The 26,603-nt window shown below is 45.3% G+C and overlaps 1 protein-coding gene across 6 annotated transcripts in view; it reads left to right on the top strand.

The window, feature by feature from the left end:
* Window positions 1-26,021, top strand: part of iqsec1a (IQ motif and Sec7 domain ArfGEF 1a) — a 90,560-nt gene extending 64,539 nt beyond the window's left edge. For 4 of the 6 annotated variants that reach the window (XM_041945120.1, XM_041945123.1, XM_041945121.1 and 1 more), the window contains 13 exons: window positions 11,734-12,010; window positions 12,253-13,532; window positions 13,813-13,974; window positions 14,365-14,487; window positions 14,983-15,149; window positions 15,387-15,526; window positions 16,651-16,680; window positions 17,956-18,081; window positions 18,171-18,270; window positions 18,505-18,666; window positions 19,027-19,203; window positions 20,937-20,986; window positions 22,292-26,021. In XM_041945120.1, coding sequence (XP_041801054.1) covers window positions 11,734-12,010; window positions 12,253-13,532; window positions 13,813-13,974; window positions 14,365-14,487; window positions 14,983-15,149; window positions 15,387-15,526; window positions 16,651-16,680; window positions 17,956-18,081; window positions 18,171-18,270; window positions 18,505-18,666; window positions 19,027-19,203; window positions 20,937-20,986; window positions 22,292-22,828 — 3,331 coding nt within the window. In that variant the 3' untranslated portion in view covers window positions 22,829-26,021. Of the gene's footprint in view, window positions 1-5,890; window positions 6,205-11,733; window positions 12,011-12,252; window positions 13,533-13,812; window positions 13,975-14,364; window positions 14,488-14,982; window positions 15,150-15,386; window positions 15,527-16,650; window positions 16,681-17,955; window positions 18,082-18,170; window positions 18,271-18,504; window positions 18,667-19,026; window positions 19,204-20,936; window positions 20,987-22,291 lie in introns of those variants that run through there. The other 2 variants (XM_041945122.1, XM_041945124.1) reach the window with 2 other exon arrangements.
* Window positions 26,022-26,603: the final 582 nt, after the last annotated feature.

The raw sequence follows: 26,603 nt of genomic DNA on the forward strand, positions 1-26,603 counted from the left end.
GAGAGGTATTCATTTAACTACATGTTTATGATTAAGGTTGCAATTTGCATTGGTGTTGAACTGGACTACATTATATTGAGAGCCGACTCTAATATTTTGACCCCATTTACGTACATGAGAGAAACAGCTTTCAATATAATGCACTCTTGTACAACAGCACCACCCACTGCGACCTCACAACATTCGTAAAAGTAGAATTCATGGCAGAGCTCCTGTGTTGGATTTCATTACATTGTACGCCCCCAGTGACAAAAGTGTTGAATCAAAAATATACAGAGTATTGGGATGATTGGGAATGAAGAGGATTAATGGAAGATGTGCTGATCATCGTCTTTGCTGTGCCACATTTTCCTGACACATAGTGCAGAGGACTTCCTCTGTGTGACTTGAGACAGGTGTAAGTCTGCCACTGCCTCAAATAGATTATTGCAACCCCACCCCGCCCCCCATCCTGGTGCCTTTGAATAACCTAGCCACCCTCCTGACTTACAACCACGACAGACAGGCCTGACCTCAGTCGTCCTGAATGACATCACTGCACATGCCTCCCCCCAGGCCAAGCAAACGTCTTCAACGGAGCGTGTGGTATCACCTCTAACCAGCGGGTGGCACTGTTACTCTGAGAGCCCACTGTGGAATGGGTCTCATCTTGAGAGGGCTATGTCAGGCCTGTTTTGTGGGCCTGGCCATGGTGCCACACGCTCCCGTGTCCGTCATGACCACCGTGTGTATTTATACCCCCTGTGGCCTTTGTCACATTCACAGTCGGGAGCTGCTCTGAGCACCAACCGCTGGAGACTTGCACTGTTTTCCACTTGACCTCAAAATTTCACAGTGTCATTGAAAAACGCTGCACATCGGTCTGCCACAAAGGAACAGATAATGAGAAGAAATCAGCAGGGCATGCAGTGGCCATTCTCTTGTGTTAATGCGTCTTCTTTCTCTTGTTCTGCGCTGCATTGTTCGTCTCCCTCGCAGTGTTTACCAGAGTGTGTCACCTCACATGGGTCTATTTTTAGCAGAGGAGAACTGTGCTGTTGTGTGTGTCTGTGCTGGGGTGGGGCTATGATGAAGAGCTTCAGAGAAATATGGTATCTGGTAATGGAGTGAACTGAAAGGAAAATATTGTAAATGGAAAACAGAGCCTGCGTCTAATAATGGCAAGAGTACACAATGCATGACCTCTACCTGCCTTTTATAGAGAGTGAGAAAGCGTGCATGCACTCTGGAGAGGTACAGCTTTGGAGCCCTGCCTTTGCATGGTTCCATGAAATATACACATTTTTTACCAAGCTGCATACACAGAGAGGCACACATAAATATGTGGTGGAGCTGTAAAGTAAAGGTTTGCTTGCTTTCCATCGTAAGGGTGTCATTTTATTTGTGCGTTTTCTCTGCCCACTCAGTCATTTTGAGGAGGGCACAGAAATGCCCAAGACTGGTCACTATATACCCACATTCATATTTTAGGGCAATTTAGACTCTCCACCACACCTGACTTGCATATGTCTTTGGAATGTGAGAGGAAACCAGAGGAAACCCACGCAAACACTGAGAGAACAAGGACAAACTCCACCCAGAAAAGACAGAGCAGCAAACCTGAAACCTTCTTGCTGTGTGAAAGCTGCCCAGCCGCTTTAATACTGCTCGTTCGTCAGATATCGTTTGAGATTCTTTCATGCCAATGCAGAAATGCTGCTGATTGATACAGATACGAAACTGCTTTCAAAAATGCTTTTGAGGAATATAAACGTGCTTCTCACGTTTAAACCTTTTTTCATTGAACAAGCCAACTTCTCTATGTTAAAGGACCAGTGTGTTAGGTAGAAGCATCTATTGGCAGAATATGGCAGAAATGAAATATAATATTCATACCTTTTCCACAGAGTTCGCCATGTTGCGCCGCCATATTCTACAGAAGCCCAGAGCGGACAAACCAAACGCTGGCTCTAGTGCGTTTCGCAGCCACCGTAGGTTCTCCTACATGCTTGGAAAGGGAAGGGTGAGGCTGGTGGTTTTCGGTTGGTTGCATTTGCAACCTCACCGCTGAAAGCCACTAAATCCTTCACGCTGATCCTTTAAGCATTCTCTCAACAAAAGCAGCTGTAAAAGAATGTTAAAAAAGTGCAGTCTGGATCTGGCAAAATTGTGATTTTAATCAGTAGATATCTGATGAAAGTCACCCTCCTAAACCGTTGGCTCTTATGAGCCATCACATCAAGCTGCAGCCAGGAGACGGTCAGCTTATAGATGGATAGATAGAGGACTTTATTGATCCCCTGAGGGAAACTGCAGTGTTGCAGCAGCACTTCACATGTCACAAAACACAAATAGCGCACAAGAAGCTGACATGAGGTTGGTAAGAAAAGTGCTATTTTAAAAATGTATATACACATGTACATAATAAGTACTAAAAAACAAGGAAAAGAAAGAAAAATTAAATCAAAATTAAAAATACAAATACAATAAAATAGGTAAGATAGAGCTCTCACCATGCAAATTCAAGTTGAATGTACAAAGTTGAATGCTATGCTAGCCATCTGACGGCTGTAGCCTCGTAGAGGCTCGAGGACAGACGTGACAGTGGCATCAATCCTATCTCAAATAATAATAATAATAATTTCAAGCTATATACTTCAAAATATAAGTCAACAAGCCTTCAGTCCTCACCGGCATTCACTGTTAACTTTCAGACACATTTTGATGCATTGTGTTGCAAACACCTTTCGGTCAGTATTAAAAAAGTATTGAGGTTCAATGCCCAGGCCTAGCTGTAGGGAAAGAATGTAGTATCGATACTAAGCGTAGTAAGTAATGTTTCGATGTAACACGACTACTGTCAGAAGTCATCTCCTGCAGTTTAAATGTGTCTGGACAAACAGATTGTTTCTATCCGGACTGGAATTATAAAGTGATGTACGAACAGGAGAAAAGAGAAAAGCCTCTCAGACATCACTCACCACTGATAATCTTTGATCATTCCCATAGGATCCCACAGGCAACACATCTGCTCCAGCTTTGCTGCCAGGATGTGATGAGCAGAGGCAGCATATCCTTTAATTACTCTCGTTTCAGCTCTATTTATACATCTGCTGCCAGATCCTTCTAATGCAAAAAAATCTTTGTTCCTGAGAATTTACAGGGAAAATGTGTTTCTTTTTTGTGTTCCTTTTCTTTTTTTTTTTCTCCTCCAATACAAAGTCCTCTGTGTTCCCACAGCTATCCCGGGCCACTACATCTCATTTAGTATGCTGTTGCATCAAACGATGACATCAGCCCGTTCTAATTGTTTCCAGACCAGGCGAGGGCTGAGTTTTTTTTATTTTATTTTCCGTTTCTTAGCGCAGGTCTCAGTCGCTGAGCATCCAGCTAAAGCAGATAATGAGGAACGGCGCATGATGTCATGTAGACAGGGCATGCAGCGCCAAAGTCTTGTGACCAAGTTTCCAGGAAGTTAGCCTTTCCCCCGCCGTTTCCTTTGCTGCCTTTTCCCTCTGCTCTGTCTTTTTTCATTCTCTTTGCAGTGGAAAAATCCAGCTTTTTTTTCGTTCCTCTGATAACATTCAGGTGCTGTATGTGTGGGAACGCACCTGATAAAGGTGTTTTTGTGTGTAGCTGACCTGCAGATGCCTCTTTGGCCTTGTCCCATGTGGATTGTATCTAAGTTTCCGTACACTAAAACAAGAAGAACGAAGAAAAGAAGGGAGGGCGGGGAAACCGAAGGGAGTGGGGGGGTTGATAGAGTAGGAGCTGAGATGCAGAGAGACCATATGTATTGAGTTGAAGAAATGCCGTTTTATGAGCAGAGAGTGGGCCTCTGCTTGGAATTCTCAATGACATCATTCTGGAGCTGTGCGCCGTGCAGCCAGGACTCAGGAGATGGAGTGGGCCTTCACCAGACGGGACGGCTAGACCGGATCGTAACAGTAGAGGAGGAGGAGAGAGACGCGGAGGCAGGCAGACAGAGGGAATTACACAGGCTCACAAGTGTCCTGCAGTTTGTGCGAACTTTTACGGCTCGGCTTTACCTGGAATTTATCTCCTCATCATCTCAGCAGAGCTCCGCTCGATGCTTAGAGTGATGCTGCCCTTGAGTGTCATGCTGAAACAAACATGTCACGCTGGGGGCTGATATGGGGCACGTGCCTGCCTTCAAAATGAGGCCGTGATATTGCTTCATATCGCATTACCAAACAAATAAACTCCAGTTAGCCGCTCCCTGTGGTCCGACAGCAAAACAAACCCCGCAGCGGGGCTAATATCTAACGCCATGCACGCATTTCAAAATCTAAACGCCTGCCTCCGTCTGCGCCTCTTGGATCATCACATGCAACAAAATGAATTATGAGGACGCCAGTTTTATTAAAGGGGCCTCCTAAATGGGGTTTTCTGATGTCTGTTTTGTTTACTGGCTCTGGGGTAAATTGATTCCAGTAAGAGCGGTGAGATTGCGTGATAGGTGAGATGTGTCAGCTGAGTCAAGTATCAGCAGCTCCACAAGGCATCAGCAGCTGTAGTCACCGGAGTACCGGGCCAAGGTCCCAAACTGAAATAGATCGGTTGGCCAGTTACTGTCTGTCTGCCTTTCTGCACATAGTCACTCTGCCTGAGTCACACATTGCAAGTAAGTGTGTGCACGCCCCCCCACCCCGCTCTGATCCGCAACACATGTTAAGATATGCACACTTTTTCCTCTTAGTTTTGAATTGTTTCTCGTCCTGCATCTTTCGTTTGAAGAAGTCTCAGATGAAAACAGCTCAGAGAAGGTGATCATTTGAAGGGTTCAGGCCTGTAATTAGAGGTCATCAACATCTCCCTACGGAGACTGCAGTGTGTTTGTGTGTGTGTGTGTGTGTCGATGATTGGTGTCCCTGTAAACTGGCTCCATGTGGGAGCCATTCTCCTCTGCTTCCTGTGCCTGTTGTCATTATATAGAAAATACCTTTGACTTGGGGGCAGTTTACCCCAACCCCCTTCTCTCAGAGGGGTGATTAGTCTCCGGCCTGTCTCAACAACACGGCGGAGCCCAGAGACGAGGCACCATGAGTTTGGGGTCTGCTGCGAGTCTGAAGCTGGACTGGGAGTCCTGGTGAGCTTTCCAGTGACGGTGCAATATGGGTGGCGTTTTTGCATTATAGCTATAAACCATGAGATTACATGACTACATGAACAGTTAATTTTGATTGACTGATTTAAAGGAGGCAGAAAATAGAAGGGCCAGAGGTGGACACTACTGTGATTTTCTGTGGTAGGAAGACTCTCTGATTCTTTTCTTAGTGCAACCCTGAAAGGCTCTATTAATAGAGGTGCTCTCTTGTATTTGCCATCTCTTCCCACTAAGTCCTTTTTCGTTCGTGCACGAAAAGGCTAACAAAAAGTACCTCAGACATTCGAACACTCCCAAACCCTGTTCCCTCCCCTTCTTTCTTTATGCCACCCTCTCCTCATGCATCCACCTTTTACCCGTTTCTCTATCCCATTGCTATGTTACATATGCACCTAACTGGATCAAGCTGTCACTCTCTCGCCCTAACAACTAGCTTTATGTCACATTCCCAACCCTCGCTGTCTAAAGCTCCCCTTTCCGTATGTTTTCACGTTCTCTGATAACGTGGCTTAAAAAACGCAAATTTTTTTTCCCGCTCCAGGGGAATTTCTGTGTCCATTCCCTGCACGATCAGTGTTGTGCGTGAGATATTTCATCCCTTTCTCTCTCTTTCTACCCAGCTACAGAGCCACCACTCTCACACACCCCCTTCCTTGCACCCCGCCCCCTTCCATATTGCTCAGGGCCTGGCAGAAACCCACACTCCCCTGTCTCCCAGCCTCCGCCCCCCTGATACTCCTACCAGCCCGGCTCACGGAGGACAGAGAGGAAGAAAGAGAAAAAGAAAGAGCTCCATTTGTCTGTCAGAGGTTGCAGACTGACACTTAGCACTGACCATGTACCATCCATAGGGAGCCGCTCTCGCAAGGCAAAGCAATGGGACCCTCTGCAAGGAGTAAAGAGCTGCAAGCTAAAGAAGATGGCAGTTTGGACATGTGTCTGTCTGTTAGCGAGACCTTTTAGGCAGTAATGGGGACTGCTGAGGGGGACTGCTAATGTTTGGAGTCCATCGTCTAGTGAGTGCCGGCCAGCATGTGGTGTTTGCAGTGTAATTCAGAGAAGACCCAGTCGCTGCTGGAACTGGAGCTGAATGGCTGGTAAGAGTCATGGGAGAGTGTAATGTGTGTTTGTTTTTGTGTGTGTGTGTGTGTGTGTGTGTGTGTTCTGTCACTGGACGAGGTTACACCGGGCTGCTAGAGCCCGTAAGGCTTTTGTTTGATAAACAGCAGAGAGACGTGTCGTTTCTGTGCTGGAGAAAAGGAGCACGCGCTGAATTGAACTGCTTCCATTGTGTTTGCGCGTAACGCACGCCAGAAGATGACAGGAGTAGTGGGGTGGCAGTGGGGTCTGCCATTTCGATTTTGCCCCCACAATGGAAAACAGATCACGTCCCCTCTCTGAGTCACTGTATGCATGTGCTCTCATGGTGTGTTTAGTCTCACTGTACAGAATCCATCTGCGAGCTGGACTGGAAACCCCTCCTGCTCGGCTGAAGGGCATTCCTGTGGTGTGTCGTGGCCCTCCCACTCGCTGGCCGTGACTGCGTGCTTTTTCATAGCTGGATCTTCAAGGGCAGGTGCTGAGTGTAGTGTGGTAGAGTTTAATTATTCATTACGGAGAGATAATGACAGTGGCTGGCTGTTGTTGTTGTTGTTGTGTGAGTCTTGACAGGAGGGAGGAGGAGTGATGTCTTGGTTCAGACAGAATGAGGCCTGGTAGTTAGCGGGGGAATAGTATTGATTTCTTATTACTTTAACAAGTGCGGGGACGGCATCGACAAGACATCAGACCACTCATCCCACTTGCAGCATCTGTGCTGTGCTAATTAAGCCTTTACTTCGAGTCGTCTTGAAAAATCTGATGAAGTGCAACATAACGAACGCTGTGAAAATCATACCAATCCCTGATCAGCAGGCTTTATGTAGTAAAAATCTGGTATCTTTAATTTATTCATCAAAATGTTATGATTGCTAATTTTCCTGAATAGGTTGTGATTGGAGTCAATCAGTGCTCTCAATGCAAGCTAAAACAGCTTAATGCCTTTGTGCTTTTTAAGTGTATTCAGGAAAACGTGCAGATCCATTCAAGACTGTTGGTTTCTGATTGGATTAGATGCCACATGACAGTTTCTGATTTGTCCAGACACTCAGGTCCTAAAGCTCCCAAACTGAAGTACACGAGTTACAGTAGTTTTCAGCCACGAGTCTTATGAGCCTCCAGTGGGCTGTATACTGTCTGCTGCAGACTCTCAGGAGTGATACTGTCAGTGCGCTGGCCAGTGCAGCTGTGTCATACTGTAAATCCCCAACTTGCTTCCTCACTTTTTTCAAAATCATCCATTCGAGTGGTTACTGTTGCTGAAATGACTGATATACCTGTTTACTTGCATGTTTACCTTTTAAAGCTGGACTTATTTAACGTGTTACTGTGTAGCCTTCCTTTACCAGAAAAATCTATTTCCTCACATCTGTGTTGTGACAGCTGGTGCGTTTATGAGCTCTCTGAGTTACTATGAAAAGAAAAAAAGGCAAGAAATCGGCGCATTGCAATGCATTTACATACGTTGCATCAGTGTTGTTACACATATTTTATCATAAACCCCCTCATGAAGGTTTGTAAGGAATCAGATTTCTATCAACATTTGCCTTTAACACACTCTTGTGAACAAATATAAACCTCAGTGAGCAGATCAGACTTCCTTAGCAGCCATATCAGTATTGCAGGTTACTTTATCATTTGGATTTTCTTTTTTTTTTTTGCACATTCTTGCACTTTAAAGGTATACTCTGCAGGAAGTTTTGGCTACTCTTTGTAAACACAGCAGTCAAATTCGACCCTTCATCCCCGGCTCAACCGAGTTTGCAGGCAGACACCAAAATGTTCAACCTGCAAGTATGTACATGCGAGCTCGCAGCAGTGAATTTAGTTACAAAAATAAATGTACAAATTTACAATACTACCACCAGCACTTTTAAGAAGCTTTGTTATCAATATATGTGGCCAAAAATCTGGATTTTGTGTTTACATCAATGTTTGTGAAATCAGATTGAGATTAATGCCAAAAAATGAGGAGTGAGTACATTTATTTACGTAGTACCTTTCAAGAGCAGAGCTTTACAAGTGCTTAACAATTAGAAATAAGGCAACAGGCATAAAATAGACTTAAGAAGAGTAAAAACACCACAAAGCAGAGATAAATAATAAGAAAATGACTCAAAGGCAAGGTGGGTGAGGAGTAATCAGATTGCTGTTGTGGAAACATGGCATGTGGGAAGATTTTTCTAAAAAATACTCATTCCAGTGACTTTTACATTTACATTTGAATGGGGAATTCAATTATGCCTTCTGAAAAAACTTTGAAGAGAGCAAAAGAAACACATCTTAAAACACAAATTAGAGGTTGATTGGAAAAGCATGCAGGAACGTAGCGGTTTGTAGACTTGTGTGTCTTCTCTGTGACGTCGTCTGGCAGTCGTGTTAGTTCCACACTGCGGCTCTCTCTTCCTCCGTAGCTTCAGCCTGCACTTCATTAGCCTTCCTCTATTCCCAGAACTCCTGTAGATGTGACTCCTCTTTTCCGGGATGGAGGAATGTTTCTCCCTCAGGTCCGACTGATGGAATGGGTTGAGGCCTGGGCAGGGGTCTGGGCCTGTTTGTTCAGGATGTACTGAGAGGGAGGGAGGGGAGAAAGGGAGATGGTCGACCCCCCCCTCCCAAATCCCTGGATCCCATGGCTGAAAATCACTGCCAGCTGAGCTAGGATGCTTATCCATGCCTACATCAGAGCTAACCGGGACTCCTGGTGGATAAAGAGTCAGACTGAGCGACAGACACCGCTGAGCAGTCGTTGCCAATGTAATGAAATCATATTTCAAGGAGTGCACAGACACTATCAGGAAGTGGCCGTGGGACAACAATCGTTGCTTCATCCTTCACCTTTCAGCGCTGTTTGTACAATCCTCATATGTTACAGAAACAACATGTGGTCATGACTGAGAGTTCTGTCTGAACCATGTGGAGTCACTTCTGCCTCTTGAATAACATCATGCAACTTCCTGCTCTGCTGCAGCTCTTTTTACTTCCATTGCGGCTCAAAACATCAGCTCTTAAAATGCTGCTCTCTCATCCTTTCTTCCCCGCTTTTTCCCGCCATCGTGAGCAACTGACCTCACTCTGTGCAGCATTCAATGACCTCAGAGCAAAACGTACTGCAGCACTTATTCCCGCTCTCTTTCCTCTGTACACCCACTATGACACACAGTCTGGATGTTTGGTTGGTAGAAAGTGAGGCAGAAAGAGCAAAAAATGGAAGGACAGATGCTGGCTTCAGGTCCCAGTGGGAGTTTTATAAGTTTTATAGGTACAGGACAAATTGATGGCACTAGATGAAGTCCGAGGATCACCAAAGTTATTACAGGCCATCCTGAGGGGGACGTGACTATGTGCCAGATATCTTGTTAATCCAACAGTTAAGAGATTTCAGTCTGGACCAAAGTGGTGTACCGATAAACTGATGTTGAAGCTAGTGTGGCTAAATGTGTTCCTATAGACTGAACACACACAACCTCTTTGGCAGAAACAAAAACAAACAAAAACAAAAGAAACAGCAAACAGAAAGTTACAATATCTCAACAGCACATATGTAAAAAGGCCATTTTGATTATATATTTTCATCTAATCCAGTTATTAATCAACCCTCTAATGCAAAAACCGAAAATGACCACCAGCTGTATTCTGGTGCTGAAACAGCACGCAAGGTGTGACTTTTAACTCCAGGGACGAAGGCGTCACAGTTTGCCACAACAGATGGTCGGGGAGATTCGTCCCAGCGGCGGTTATGCAATGAAGTCTGATATTCACTGCGTCGTGAAAGGTTTTGTGTTGGTCTCGCAGTATAAAGGCCTCCTCCGTCGCTGTCTGCTTGTCTGCACTACAACACTGTGTGTACCTGCCACGAGCGAGTTATCATGAAGTGTCACGGTGGCCTTGCCTGACCCTGAATGGGTCATCTCTGCTCTGACAGAAGGGAAGGAGGCCACTTCACGCGATGCATGAGAATTCACTCTGCTGCAGCATTCGGTGTTAATGAACACCTGTGCTACTTCAGGACAAAGCAACATTTCCAGTTGCATCCAAACACTGTCTCAGCTGTTGGAATCAGACTAAATATTTTCTGAATGCTGCCTAACAATAATTGGAGGTGCTTTGGCAGCCGCGGAGGGCCAACGTGTTCTAATATTTCTCACTCAAATGTTTGTTTGAAAAGCAGAAGTGCCTTTTTGGAAAAGCAGTTCTGCTGGTTTAGAAATCTGAAGCGTCTGAGGCCCTTGCAGAGATGCAAAGGGCTCAGTTGTACGAGCTGTAATCAGTTACAGTGAGCTTCGGATTTCTATCACGTTATGCATTGTAGCAGACCGAGGCAGGCAATATGTCTGAGCTTGAAATGCATGCATGACCATGTTTTGCAGACATTTTGTTGGCTGCTCATGTAGTCACAGAGAGGGTGAACAAATGCATCTGCTGTTTGAACTTTTGACCAGGCTCAGTTCCACTTTTTCACGCAGCATTGGTTGCGGCTCGCTGTCTAATGAAGGAAGTGGATTGTGTACTCTGCATGGGTGTGTCGAGTCACGGCTCAAACACATTAGGCTGCCAGTGAACAGTCAATGCACCGTACCGTGCAGGAGAAGAAATGCTAGTTTGTGCAATATTAGTTATTGAGCAGGTGGGCACAGCAAACACCCGCATCTCAGCCATTTCTAAAGGACAGCTGAAGCCATATTTGCTCTGTCATTCAACTCTAAACTGGACTTTGTAATGTGTTTTGTAACGTGTATTGGAACAGTGTGTCGTCGCTCAGGCAAACATGATGTAACTCCTATTGGTAACTGATTGGCTCTTTGAGTGGCATAAACTGTAGTTTCCTGGAGGAGCCTGTGCACTCTGGACTTCACTGGGCTGAAAGAATGGTGGACAAGATATGGAGGAAGAGTTGGCAGTTCATAGAAAATAGACGGTCTTTTCGCAATAAGCAGTCCTCGCATAGTGCGGCAGAATGTAAGAGTGAGTGAGTAACCTCTTGTTTTTTTTTTCCACATTATTTGCATAAGAGTTAATCCATCAAGGACATTGGATGACGGGATGTGTGTAATATTTGGAGAGTGTTTATGCAGCGTTTTTTTTTTTTTTTTTAATGTAGCACAGCAGACTGTGTATTTTCAGCAGTAATTATTGCAGAGATACATGGCCAGACGGCATAAGGCAGCTTACAGCTGAATGAAATGTGTGTTACACTGTATATCACGAAGCTGTAAAATCAGCACATTCCAGAAATGACTACCTGCATTTACACACACACTCTCTGCAGTTCACTTCTCTAATGCCATGCTTGTTTGTATATCCCATAACAGAGACTAGACTACTGATTAAGACTTTCTTTTATTCAAGCTTAGGCCATAAGTCCCTGAAGTTAAGATACTTTTTGATCTGACATTTCATAAAATGGATCAGAAAGACAGCTGCGATTGATCTGATAATACTTCAAATTCAAAAATTGAATTTCTTTCGTGTAACCTTTGTAGCGAGAAGATTAAATCTTTAACCATTGATATGCTTTCTTATTGCAGTGTGGAAGGGGATGGACGGCCCAGTGAGGGCCCTTCCCTGGATGGTGGAGCCACCTATGGCCAGGGCCCGGTGACTCACGGCTCCGCCATCAGCCCCGACCGATTCGACAGCCCGCTTTACAGCCACGGGGTCCAGCCTGGGCCTCAGAGACCCCGTCGGCCAAAGCTCCAGCACTCGCAGTCCATCCTCCGTAAGCAGGCTGAGGAGGAGGCCATCAAGCGGTCCCGCTCACTCTCGGAGAGCTATGAGCTCTCTGCTGACCTCCAGGACAAACAGGTATTTTAAAGTAGTACAGTTGGTCAAAGTTTCTTACATTCTTATATCAAAACAAGAGTCACATGCTATTTTTCTTACAAAATTGGGAGTTTTCTTATCGGAAACCCAGCTGTGTGAGAGTGGGAGAAGCAAATTATCAGTGACATCCAGGAAGATGAATTTATTCACCATCTAGAGCGAAGAAAAGCAATATTCCATGAGTAGTGCAGTTTCACTTTTAATTCACTCCGTCTTCTCTCCAGGTGGAGATGCTGGAGCGTAAATATGGTGGACGATTCATAACTCGGCATGCAGCCCGCACCATCCAGACGGCCTTCCGCCAGTATCAGATGAACAAGAACTTTGAACGTCTCAGGAGCTCCATGTCTGAGAACCGTATGTCCAGGCGCATTGTTCTCTCCAACATGAGGATGCAGCTCTCGTTTGAGGGCCCCGAGAAAGTGCACAGCTCTTACTTTGAAGGGAGGCAGGTGTCCATGACGGAGGACGGCACCCCGCTGTCCATGGTGCAGTCCGAATGTGGAGATATAGAGGTCCACCAACAGGCCAACATGGCATCTCACCCAGCCCCCCAGGGTGACCTGACAGATGCCATCACGGAGCTGGAGGACGCCTTTTCCAGGCAGGTCAAATCTCTGGCTGAGTCGATAGATGACGCACTGAACTGTCGCAGCCTTCAGGGGGATGAGGGTCCTGACCCAGAGGCCATGGGCTGCTCTAAGGTGGAGAGGGAAGTGCCCTATCAGGTGAAGTCCCACCGCAGGGCAGCTGGACGCTTGCACGATGAAACGATGGCATCCTACAGTGATGTTACTCTGTTCATCGATGAGGAGGACATGTCCCCCTCCATTGCTCTGTCGAGGTCAGGGGACCAGCCCTCAAGCACAGAATCAGACTTGCGGTTGCGGTCAGTCAACTCCTCCCAGGAGTACTGGCCTATTGACCCAAAAGATGAGGGTCGTGACACAGACACGAGCTGCCGCAGCACTCCTTCCCTGGAGTGCCAAGAGCAGCGTCTTAGAATGGACCATCTTCCTTTGTTGACTATAGAACCTCCTAGTGACAGCTCTGCAGAGCTCAGTGACCGGTCCGACCGCGGCTCTGTCAAACGGCCGCCTGTGTACGAACCACACGGCCACATCGTAACGTCGTCCCAGGCGAGCCCTAAACACATTTCCCACGGACCCCCGCCGCGAGCCCCTTCCCGTGACGATGACGCGCCTCTGCGCCACCGCCACCGCCAGCTGGAAAGCCACTTGGTCATCAACGGCTCGGCCAACAGACAGAGCAAGTCCGAGTCCGACTTCTCCGATGGCGACAACGACAGCATCAACAGCACATCCAACTCCAACGACACCATCAACTGCAGCTCCGAGTCCTCCTCGAGGGACAGCCTACGAGAGCAGACGCTCAGCAAGCAGACCTACCACAAAGAGACGCGCAACAGCTGGGACTCGCCCATCTTCAGTAATGATGTTATCCGCAAGAGGCACTACCGCATCGGCCTGAATCTCTTCAACAAGTAGGTACTCGGCTCGGATGACTTGACCGGTGTTTGCAGTGGAAAATCATGCACTGTAATCAGCAGCATTAATATGAAATGCAACGGTATTTTGTGTGTAACAATATTTCCTTGTAATATAGAGTGTTTATCTTCAGTTTCAGTTCATAGATCATTATGAAGCACATCACTGCTCTAACTCACCTGAAGAAGTTGCTGATGTTTATGTTCTCTGAATTCAAGATGAAGCAGATTTGTCTCCTCAGTTTTTGGATTTACCTGCATCTACATGCTTTATCAGGAAGCCAGAAAAGGGCATCCAGTACCTGACTGAGCGGGGATTCATCCCAGACACACCGGTCGGCGTGGCTCACTTCCTGCTGCAGAGGAAGGGGCTGAGCCGGCAGATGATCGGAGAATTTCTCGGCAATCGGCAGAAACAGTTCAACAGAGATGTCCTGGAGTAAGTATGATCCCCCTCCTATAACCTAAGTATGATAAGATAAGAGTTTTGGAGATAAAAATTTGTGAAAACATACTGAATCGAGGAAGAAAAGAGGTACAGTGTACCAAAACATCGGGGCCATTGCTGTAGATAATTTAATAAAAGAAATTCTAAAACTCAAACCCGGAAATCAAACGTTGAAAACCCAAAGGTGAAAAGGAAGCACACACACAGGTCTTCAGGACCTGAAATCCCTCCCAAAACATCCTCATTTGTAAATACTGAGGAGTCCTCCGTGATAGAATCTGGGCCAGCTAAACCCTGCGAGATATAAAAGGACTGATGATGAGCACAAAACCTGTTGAATGCCATGTTTGTGTTTTCATCTTCTGTCCCCCTGTGTCCCAGCTGTGTGGTCGACGAAATGGACTTCCAGGGCATGGAGCTGGACGAGGCTCTCAGGAAATTTCAGAACCACATCCGTGTTCAGGGGGAGGCCCAGAAGGTGGAGCGGCTCATCGAAGCCTTCAGGTCAGGTCACGCACTGACACGCAGCGTTTAAACATGTCGAAGGCAGAGCAATAATCACACAGAGAAAAACGAAAAAAAGCAACCCTGAGCCACTGATGATCGCAGTGAATGATGTTTGAGGAAAGACAGGAAGGAAAACACTTGTGTTGTGTTCATACTTATACTTTCAGAAAATACAATATGTCTGTTGCCTGTTGTGGAGAAAGGTTGCTGACTCTGAACCAATGATCACTAAACCACACAGAGAGTCTTGCAACAAATAGCATATAATAATGCTTTGTGCTTATGATACAAGAACCATTTTATGCAAATTTTTATTGACCTTTGAAAAGGTACGGCTGCTGGGTTTACATAAGGACAACCAGTTCTAACGTTACTGTTTTCTTCAGGAAGTATAGCGAACACTTCCTCACCATGAGTTTGTGTGCGTTTTGTAATCCGAGGCCGGTTGTAAGTCGAGATGGGTCATACTGTTCTCCCTTCTCGTGTCGCCAGCCAGCGCTACTGCATCTGCAACCCCACGGTGGTGCGGCAGTTCAGAAACCCGGACACCATCTTCATCCTGGCGTTCGCCATCATCCTCCTCAACACCGACATGTACAGCCCCAACGTCAAGCCTGAGAGGAAGATGAAGCTGGAGGACTTTATCAAGAATTTGAGAGGTAGCAAAACCAGTGACTGACGTGATGCAAGGATATGTTATTTATGAACAAAATATATTAACTGATATTTTAAAATGTGCCACAACATAGTTTACAGTGTATGCTATGCTCTTGCAATATGATCCCTTGCAGACGAATTAATGGTTTTATCATCATGTTCTGACGCTGCACATTTCATTACAACCCTCGACTTTTACTGTATGCTGTATAGTAACTCGGCTCTGCCCTGTGTGCCAGGTGTGGATGATGGGGAGGATATCCCGAGGGAGACTCTGGTCGGCATCTATGAGAGGATCCGTAAGCGAGAGCTCAAGACCAATGAAGACCACGTCTCACAGGTGCAGAAGGTTGAGAAGCTCATTGTGGGAAAGAAACCAGTGAGTATAGTTTATTATCTACTAAGTTCTCTAAAAGGTATAATAATTTTAAGGCATCACGTGAATCTCTGAGGCATCTTTGGCCTATAAGATTCTTCTTTAATCAGTACTCACAGAGCAACATCTGCCTGGAATCACTTTCTATAAATAAGAAATGCCAATTTTCCTCCTGATTTACTAACTCCGAAACCTGAAAGTAACAGGAACAGGACGATTTTGGAAAATCTAAGTCTTTTGTGCCTTTGGTTATTGTGTGATAGGTGACACAAGCCTGGGCTGAGACCTTCACGCTAGTGATTTTAACACACCCGAAGCCCTTTAGAGATGTCAGCCAGTGCTGCAGTCTGATGAAAAATGAGCACTTTCTGCCACCTTAGCACATTATGCTTCTTACCTCACTACTAAACGTGGTTGAAGACAGCATTTGATTAACCAGCGCAAGTTACATTACAATAATAAGTAGATTCACTAATCATTAGTCAGTTTATTTCTATGTGTGAATACTAACCACAAGTTGTTATTTTGCGTAGTTCTGACTGTGCTCCAGCCCATCAGGAGCAGGGAGAGCAGCATTTTCTGCATTGTTCTGCAGGCAGCGATGTTGCTTTCATGTGTGAAGGTTAAAAGTGTGATTAACCTATGCAGCCTTGGGGAGAGGCATATCTTGCATGGAAGACTTTGTTTCAGTTGGTTTCCAGTGGGATGGATGGCTTGCTCTGCCAGTAATAATTTAATGTATTGAAAAATGATCCCTCGTCACCATTTAGCTGCAGAATTAAAAGCCCAGGAGGACTCTCGCTAAAACGCTCTAGTATAAAACCACATTGGAATTCCTCTCCATAATAACGGGGTCCACTTGTGCCGCTCAGAGCTGGCTTCTAGGGGAGGATCTGTTTTCATTCCAACTTCATTACATACTCCCTCGAGTCCGGCAGCAGAGAAAGACCACCACCCTGTATAGAGAGGCCAAGAGGTGCATGCATCCTCATGGCTATTTTAATAGGCTATAGGTGCACAGTCTGCAAGGGTAAATCCTTATATGTGTACATTAATGAGAAAGAGAGATTTTCAGGTTATCAGAGGCAATAGTATAACATAACATCTTCTCTGTCCTCCCTTTTCAGATTGGATCGCTCCACCATGGCCTGGGATGTGTAAGTAGGCTAAATATCCATAAATCATACTACTGTATATTTGATCGTTCTCATTAATTATTTCACTGTATGTGCACAGCTTTCCCGCCTCTGAACATCGCAGTCAGTGTTCATCATACAGGTAGTTTTGGAGTGAGATTACTTCGAGAGGCAGGAACTTTTGCCCCCCGAAGCATCGCATCTGTTACTGAGAGATGAGCTGTCGCTGCTGTGCCCTGGAGGCGCAATCGACAGACATAAATTCTTGGGTGGCGCTGAGCTGCAGTGTTTACAGTTTCTGTGCTCAGCAGGGTGTACATCACTGCTGGGTGCATGCCATGCAGATGCCTCTTAGTCACCAGGTGCACTGTAGATCCCCCGTTTTTATGGAGATTATTAGTTTGTCCTAATTTTTATGGGCGGAGCGATGCGCTGACTTAACACTAGTTGTACAACATTACTTTGGAATATATTACTGCTAATTGCACAGTCCCATTGGTAAATACTTGTTTTCTTGTATGTGAGTTCAGGTTAACTGTTTAACAGGTTGCATCTGTGCATGCGGTGTAATAATGTAGGTAACCATAGCAGCAATACTTATGCTACATGTTAACTAACCAGTTAACTTTCACTGGTGAAACAAACCTAATCTGTGTTAAAAGGACGACGAACAAATGCTAATGATATTGCTTTTTGTTTACTTTGAGCCCTTTAGCTGCTTAGCATCAGCCACACTTCCTGGGTTCCTTGTTAACATACACAGTATACAGGATCATGATTTCAACAGAGCTGTCTTTCACTTCTGCTCTCCTGGTGTTAGTGTGACAGCACATGGAAGGTGTCCTGGGACTCGCTGCACGATCCTCCAGCCATAGAGCTGAAACAGTTACACTCAAAATCAGAAAATGAATCTGCAACTGTTGACAAACCGTTCATCTTCATTTTTCAACAAGCATTCCAGCTTTGAGGATTTGCTCCTTATGTCTTATCTGACAATAAACTCGTCATTTCTGAGCATTGCACTGTTTGTCGGACAAAAACAAGTTAAAAAAAACAAGCAATTAATCAATTAAATAATCAGTCAAGGCTGAAAATAATCACAAGCTGCAGCCCATCACTGTGATTGTGTGAAGAATGCAAAACGCATAGGAGGAGTAAGTCAGCCATCCTTTGGCTACACCTCCGTTAAATTCTGCTCAGAGGAAGAGGTTACTTCTGTTCCTTATTACCACGTGCACCGAGGCCATAATGACCTCTGAAGTGTCGGTATCTGTGCTCCTTTTTTCCGCCTTGTAGGTGCTGTCGCTCCCCCATCGCCGGCTGGTGTGTTACTGCCGCCTGTTTGAAGTGCCAGATCCCAACAAGCTGCAGAAGCTGGGCCTGCATCAGCGGGAGATCTTCCTGTTCAACGACCTCCTCGTGGTAAAAGCCCTCTCCTCTCCTCTCCTCCTCTCCTCTCCTGGCCTCTCTCTTTAGACCAACCCTTGAATATTCTCTTTGCGTGATTTCAGGTAACCAAGATTTTCCAGAAGAAGAAGAACTCGGTGACGTACAGCTTCAGACAGTCTTTCTCTCTGTATGGGATGCAAGTCATGCTGTTTGAAAATCAGTGTAAGTGTGTTATTCTGCCTTCATCCCTGCGGCGTGTTAGCTGACAGTGTTTACATCACAGGGTTTGATTTAGCACAGTGACACATCCAGCAGGAAGGGGGAAGTCAAGCCAATGAGCTGTGACATCATTTATACTCCCAGCTTCAGAGAGATTCGCCCCAATGTGTTTTAACTTGGTTTTGATCAATGGCCCTTGTGTAAATCCCTCTCCCTCTCTGTTTGCTTTTGCCCCAGATTACCCAAACGGAATCAGACTTACATCAGCGATACCAGGTGCGGACATCAAAGTCCTCATCAACTTCAACGCGCCCAACCCCCAGGACCGCAAGAAGTTCACAGATGACCTGCGAGAGTCCATTGCCGAGGTCCAGGAAATGGAGAAATACAGAATAGAGTGTGAGCTGCCTTTCTCTCCCTCCCATCCCCCCTCTGACTCCGTCTACCTCAGGCTGTGTGAAGTAGAAGCAGGGCATGGTCCTCATTACTCAACTGTGGCACTTTACGAGGGAGAATTTTTACAGAGTTCACAGGATGGCTACAAGAGGGGAGAGCAGCTTTTTTTTCTGGACAATCAAAAGGCAGTATTGTTAGGACATACAAGAACAGGGTGTTGGAAATTAAGCAGATGAATAATGGACGTTCATGAGTTTCAGACAGCGAAAAGTGGCTGAGGACATTACGGAGAGGTTATGCAGTGAGATGCAAAAACCGCTGTCACTTACCTCAGCATTTCCTTGGCTCCTTCCCTTTCCGCAGCTGAGCTGGAGAAGCAGAAGGGGGTGGTGAGGCCCAGCATGTCGCAGAGCTCTGGCCTGAAGAAGGAAGCCGGCAACGGGAGCATGAACCGCGCCAGTCTGGACGACACCTACGCCATGGGAGAGGGCCTGAAGAGGAGCGCCCTCAGCAGCTCCCTGCGAGACCTCTCCGAAGCAGGTACAGCCAAAACATCCTTGCTTTAAAGCAGCTGATGGAGGAGGCTCTCCTTCTGTCATCCACCTCTCTGTGATGACGTCAAGGGGATAAAAATAGCAAAATGTTGTTTCACGGCACCATACATTGATTTTAGAGTTCTCCCCTTTAAATCCACTATCTTACTCACTCATGATTGATTAGTTTGGTCTGGACGGTGTGTCCTTCAATGTTTAACTTCTTTTGTACTCGGCATACTTTGATTTAGAGAGACTTAAGGCGTTCGCCGCCTTTTCCCAATTGAAAGACTGAGCACGGACCTATTTGAGAAGAAGATGAATGCAGTTTTTCTAGATTTGTCTTCTCAGTGATGAATGAAATTGCCAGGCAGTTCTCACCCCTGATCATTTGGACGAGTTTATTCCTGAACATTCCCATTCATGGTTTTTATCGTCACTTTTTTCTTTTCTATTTTTTTTAATTTAGCACTTTTGCACTCCTACGTTTCTTCTATCCGAAGACATTTCATGATAACCTTGTGGGTTTTTTTTGTTTTTTTCAAACATCATGTGCCATTTCCTCTCACGTATATTTGTGAACCAAACAAATCAGTGCTGATGCGAACCATTCTTAAGCAGGAAGCAGCAAGATTTAGTCTCAGCCTTGGTGTTAACAGTCATTTCACATCCATGAATATCAGTGTTTAACACAGCCGCTCCGCCTCTGAAGCAAGAATGCATTTCATTCATTACAGATAACAGCTATGTGAAGCTATCGGGTGATTAGCTTGATAACAAAATGAAATCCAGTCAGGGGTCTGCCTCGCTGTTGGTAATACGATACGCTTTGTTCTTACGATCGCTACCTCAGTGGGAAATGATAGGTCAGTCGGAGAAGAGGTCTGCAGAAGTCCCTCCGCCCTCCTGTCTCCCGTGTTTTTCGATGCAGGATGTGGCATGTTAGTGGGGTCATTTCTGTTAAGTGTTTTCTTTTTTCCTTTCCTGCCATACTCCATTTCATGTGTATTTACTGTGTTATTTCCATACACATCAGGTATTTTCCTGTATATGTGTGATTATTGGTCATGTATCATTGGCTGAGTGTGCCTATAACAACGGCGAGAGTGCTCTGTTCGCCCTCAGACCTGTATATGCCTGTACATCCCATGTGCAACAACCACTGTATTGCTTTTGATGTGTCTCCTCCTTTGTGACTGTCACTGAGACTGGCTTTTTGCCAACCCTAACCCTTGTGCAAATCTACATCTTGTGACAACATTAAGAACGAGTTGTCACGTTTTAGCGAGACAAAAAAAATCTGGGAAAAATTTATCTCGGCATCGACCCTGTTCAAAGTCTTTAGAAACAGCCCGCAATCTTTGGGTAAAACTTCACTGCGGACATTCCTTGGTCTGTCAGGTTTTTTGAGATTTGTGGATTAAACGCATTCAAATTTAAGTATTACTTGACTGAGCCTCCACTTCGAAGTGCGTTTTAAAACTTAAAATTTCACTGCAGCTTTAGTTTTCAACCTGAGTGAAGATGTGATCTCGCTCTACAGCTAGCCACAGTACCACCTGTCACCCACCACCCTCCCAGACCTGAACGCGCTCTCCCCTTCCCGCCCATATTTGGACCTTACTCACAGTCACAATCCACTGCGCTGCCCCCTACGGGACAGGCGGGCGGCCTAAACGTCTGTAGTCGATCCAGGAGTGCTGTCGATCTCTAATCTGTGGTATTGCATGTCTCGGGCAGGCAAGCGGGGGCGTCGCAGCAGTGCAGGATCACTAGACAGCAATATGGAAGTAAGTTGGAAGCAGCTGGTATCCAAGCTACTCTCTATGTGATGATGTGCACTGTGAAAACACACCATTTATTTTTTGGTCTTACACCTTCTTTGCTCCATAGACTCAGTCCATTTGTTTGGATCATTTATTTTTCTTCCTGGGATGCCTTATAACCTGCTTGCCTCAGTTAGTGTGCATGCATGGGTTGCCTGCCTCTGATCCTGCCCCTCTGTGGAAGCCAGAGATCACCTGTTTTGGTCATGTTATATGACCAATATACACTTTATCTTCAAACAAGCATGACTCTACTAATCCCTCCTCTGATCCCTCCCCTTGTCGCCTGTCTCTGTCTTTCATTCAATCACATCCGAGCGGTTTTCATTTGGTTCTTCTTCTCTGTGGCAGGGTGGTAGCTCTGTGACACACTAGGAAGCTGTACATCTCCTGCAGCCCCTCCTTCTGTCCGGGTCTTTCTTTTTCCCTTATCCACAACTTCTCTTTAAGTGCTGTAAGGTTCAGGGAGGAACGTAGCCTTCATAGTCAAGAGGTCCACTGATGGGCTTCACACAGACTTATAAAGATGTGGATTTCATTCATTCATCTTTCCCTCATTTCACGTGTCCATGAGTTCATGTGTTGGGTTGAAGTCTGGGACCCTGAAAATTTCATTCTGCTTTCAAAGACATCATATGGTCTTCCTCCAGTCTTAGACGAAGCATGTGCCAAAGGAAACGCTTTATTAGGAGAATTCTCACCTGGATAGTGAGCAGTGTTGGACCCCAGAGAAAGGGGAGAAAGTGTCCAGGCCTGTTGCGAAGTCTGCACACAAGAGCTTAGTTCCTCCTGCCTTCTGACTTCTAGTTGAATGCTACTGTGTGGATGACGAGTTTGCCTGTCACATCCTCTGCATGTGGAAACGATGCCTCCATTGATTATAACAAGTTGCATGTGTGACTCTCAGAGGGTTTGGCACACTGACTGCAATGAAGATGAAATGTTGTCTCTTCTACCCCTGTTAATGTCATTATTTATGCTCCTGACGGTATTTATGTAATTGCTCTTGTGACTGTTTCAAGCCAGTTAGCTCCTTAACCACAGAGCTCCTTTGAATAAAGGCTCCCTCCATCTTGAAGCTGAAATATTCCTGGTGTTGCTGCTGCCTACCATGAAAACATTTTTAGTTCCTCATTTGCATGCCCTATAACATTTTGCTACTTGTTTATCTGAAATAAGAAAACTGTGGTGCTCTCTGCTGGTGCTGTTGTGCAGCAGCGCTCGCACGGTGTCTGACGGACATGCTGTTACCTTTTTTCCCGCCTGCAGGGGTCCATCATTAGCAGCCCACACACACGCCGGAGAGCCACCACGCCACGTGAGGGCGCACCCCGCGGCCATCACTCCATCCCTAACTCAGCATCGACTTCCATCCTTGGGTCGCTCTTTGGCAGCAAGCGAGGCAAACCGTCATCCCAGAGCCACTCTCCTTTCCCGCCCCCTGGTCAGCCCACCCTCATATCCCACAAGCCCCACCCGACCAACCTGCACCACACAGCACAGGTGGTACACACAGTGCAGGCCCAACTCCACGGTCACCATTCCCACTACTGCCAAGTCCCACAGAACCCGCCGCCTTACCACCACCACCACCACTACCACCCCCCTCCACACACGCAGTACCACCAGCACCCGGCCTACACCTCACATCCACACCAACACGGCCATTCGCAGCACAGCCATTACAGCCAGCATTCCCATCATGCCTCACACTCCCAGCATGCCCCTCACCACCACAGTCAGCAAGCGGGTTCGGCACCTGGCGGACCCAAACCCAAACACAGTGGCATCAGTACCGTAGTGTGATGCTCCCAACACAGAGAGGCGAGGCGAGGAGGGGACTTAACGAAGGAGGGACAATTGCTTACACCAAAGGGACTGACAGCATAACTCTATGGCCTGTCCACTGTGTTTTACTGCTGCTGTGATGGAAACCAGTCACACGCAGTCACCTCTTTCACCTCCAGGTCCAACTAATATGCAGGATGGAAATCGGACTCAAATCTTCCACCAGGGGCCTTTTACTAGTTTGCCTGATCATGGGCCTGGCCCCATCAGGGTTTTGTGGGGGTTCTGTACAGGAAGTTGCTCTATGTTTTCCACACACTCACACGCACACACAGACACACGCCGCCCGGCCGTGACGGCTGCAGAGAAAATGCATTTTCTCACCGAGCCGCTCCGCACTGCTCCATTCCCTCAACAGCCGGTCTCGCCTTCACATAATCAGGAGGAAAGACGACCTGAGACGAGAACACGGCTGACTGTTTTCTCTGTCGTAATGATGGCATCGTTTCCTGTGCACAGCCTTTCGGAAGTCGACCTTCAACTCTTTGGTTTGCAGATCCCGCCATCATATGAATGCAATTTGTCGTTGCCTCCCGTAGAGCTCATATGTAGTGAAGAACCTAGATGTAATCATTTCACACTAACTTAAATCAAAGGACAGGTTAAACAACTGAGTCGACCGCCTCAGTCATTGTAGTTCTAGTGCTGTATTTACTGTAGATGACAGCTATATGTGTTGTCTCCTAGCTCTCATAAATAAATGTGCCAATTATTAATGCATAATCTATTTAGTCAAGACTTCATGTACAGTATATTGTGCGTAAAGTAATTTGTAAGATTATACTTACAATTATTATTATCAGCAAAAATGAATTCTATCAGTATTTTACTGACTCTGTGGTAACAGGATGTAGATCTGAAAGGAGGGAACTCTCATTCAGTCCGGCCTATAATCTGTTGTGGAATTTTTGCCTTTTGAATGGATCAGAAGGAGACTCTGGATGGCAGCTGTCGCATATGGGCCTCAACACTGTGCTGAAGCCTCAAAGCAGACTTTCCCTGTCAACTCACACAAATGATAAACCGGGCTGGTTGGTTGGTTTAATCTCAGTTTACTACTCACACCGTGGCTGCTTAAACTGTAAAAAGTGACGAGGACGTTTTAAACACATGCTTGGAGCTTGACTTCATGTTACAAGTGGACCCACAGAAGGCGTTGAACACGTTAAGTCTGTTGCCTTTAACATATGCGACAGCTGCTCTTCTTGACCCTTCAAATCAAAAACAGAAACACTTTATAATCTTCTTTCGCCATGTTTAGTATCTTTCATTTAAATTCGCCAACAAGGTTTGGTGAGCGGATAAAATCAGCTCTTACACAGTAAAGTATTTTTTTCAGCTTTTTTTCAATCATATGTGCAATATCTTTGTAATGATTTTGTACATTAAGAACGAAGCGTCCCTCCAATTTGTGCGTTTTCTTTTTCCTTTTCTTCTTTCTTGTTGCGTCATTATTTATTTATTTTTGTTTTGGACCCCTGTCAGAGTCTTTCTCAGTAAATTAATGTATGGCTGTCCTCGTGGTCTTAGGAGAGGTACAGACTTGGAGTTCAGTGGAATGTCTAGTAAGTGATTTTTGCATGTAATGTTATTAATGTGAGGCTATCCTCTGCACATTGTATAACAAATCAGTGTTACCATAGCAAGTTTAAGTGCAATCATGTTCAGAAAATGCAGACTTGTACTGAGAGTGGAAGTCTGTTATCTTGTTGTCCAGGATGAGATTCAGGTGAAAAAAAAAATACTTTTTTCATTTCAGAATATATAAATACTTACACAGTTCACAGTGGAAAGAGGAATGTGTGTATATATTTTAATAAAAGGAGTATGCTTCTCTTTGGGCTGAACAGAAATATTTTGCTGGATAAGCACATATGGAAGAACACTTTCATTTTTTTCAGGAAATGCAATTATAATATACAAAATGCAAACTGAACAAAGGAACTGGGTATATGTAAAGAATAACTTTCTACATTCTACAAATAAGAGTCTATTCTAGTGTGTAAATTAGTGACAGTAAACTGTTTGTCCCAATATTCAGGTTGTAAATGTATTTTAACATTCACAAATAAAACCATTGCCATAAGTCAGGCTTATTCTCACACACACACTTCTCCTCATGGGAACTAACAAGGAAAGTTCGGATGGCAGACATATCACATATGGGACGTTAATGATCGGTTGAATGTGTCTTTCCATTGATTTCATATCTTTGCTATAAATCTGAGATCTTGGGATGACGTAAAGCCGCGGAATCTGTTGATTTTGGTGTGTGTTGTAGTGCTTCGAATGTCTACAGTCATTCTTTGTGAGAAAGTACCCCAACAATGCACTGCATGGATCATCATGTGTCCAATTCACTGTGAGCTGATGGGGCGGGAGGAGGGGAGGGGAGGGCCGGGGATCAGCCTATGAATTTTGAATTCTTTGGTTTTGATTAATTTGGAGTTTCCTAGTGTTGACGTGTTCTTGTTGTTCCATGTTTGGCTGGTGATTATTGGAGCTCAGCATGCATCCATCAACAAAGCCATTGTGTAAATTACAGACCTAAAGAACATTGCACTTCTGTTGCTGAGGGCTTTCATCATGTAAATATGGGATTTTGATGTGCAAACTGATGAACTGCTTGGATAGAGGGTTTATCTTTATGAAGCTGTAAAAGGGACCAAGACGGGGGTTAAAAGAACTGTACATAATGTGTATATGATCCGTGCTCTATTCTGATATCTGCAGTTAAGATCAGGATGTATATACATCACCTCATAGATGGACGAGAGGGGTGATATATGAACATATCGATTGTCTCTGCCTCCAGCTGTCGTGAACTGACATTTGCTGTAGAAATCAAACAGACTGTTAGAAAGTTCGCTGCCATTTACACCCAGTTCTCTTTTCATACATGCAACCCCCACCCCACCCCCCAAAAATACCACACACGCACACACACACACACACAAACAAACACACATCCTGCTGCAAGCTGTTCAGTCTGGTGCGAGACACATTTAAAAAAAAACAAAGGAAAAGACAAGAATGGCCTCATTTATATGTGCATTCTGTTTGTACAGTGAGTAGTGAGTCAGTAAGACCCCAGTTATTGTAAAACTTCAACTGTGACAATGTTGAGAACGCAAAATAAACGAATATATGACTTATGGTACGCATGTGTTGTTTTTGCTCTCTGGTGTATAAGTACTTGCTGAGTCAGCTGTCACTGTGAATCAAAGGAAACTCTCTTTTCCCCTTTTTTTTTGGTTTAATGCATTTTACATTAGTGCCTTATCTTTAGGCTCATATCATCCACTTCCAGGCTCCAACAATACTTTCCACTATAGTGCTGCAGCATTTCCACTAGAGGGCACGCATTAAAGTGCTATGAAATGAAATCTGTGCCATTACACCACCTATGGGTGAAAGTTGCACCTGCTACACTGTTCCTTGTAGGATCAGCCTCTGCAACTCATACATCTCAGCTTTAAACCACTTCTCTGAAGCGGTGGAAGTGTAACCTTTTTTTGTTCTTGGATTGCAGATTTTCTTGGATCACTGCTGCTGAGCCTCGGCTCAGAATTTCCTCGAGCTCATTCAGTGCTCGGCCTTCAAAATATCTCACAGTTCACATCTCATATTCACATAAAGCTGTACATGCAGCTCCACGGCTGTGGATGCCGGTAATAAATAGTGTGTGGGAGGGTTTCAGATAGCCCCCGCTGCCGTTTTTAATAGATTAACT

This window comes from Chelmon rostratus, chromosome 10 (genome assembly GCF_017976325.1).
Source record: "Chelmon rostratus isolate fCheRos1 chromosome 10, fCheRos1.pri, whole genome shotgun sequence".
NCBI lineage: Eukaryota > Metazoa > Chordata > Actinopteri > Chaetodontiformes > Chaetodontidae > Chelmon > Chelmon rostratus.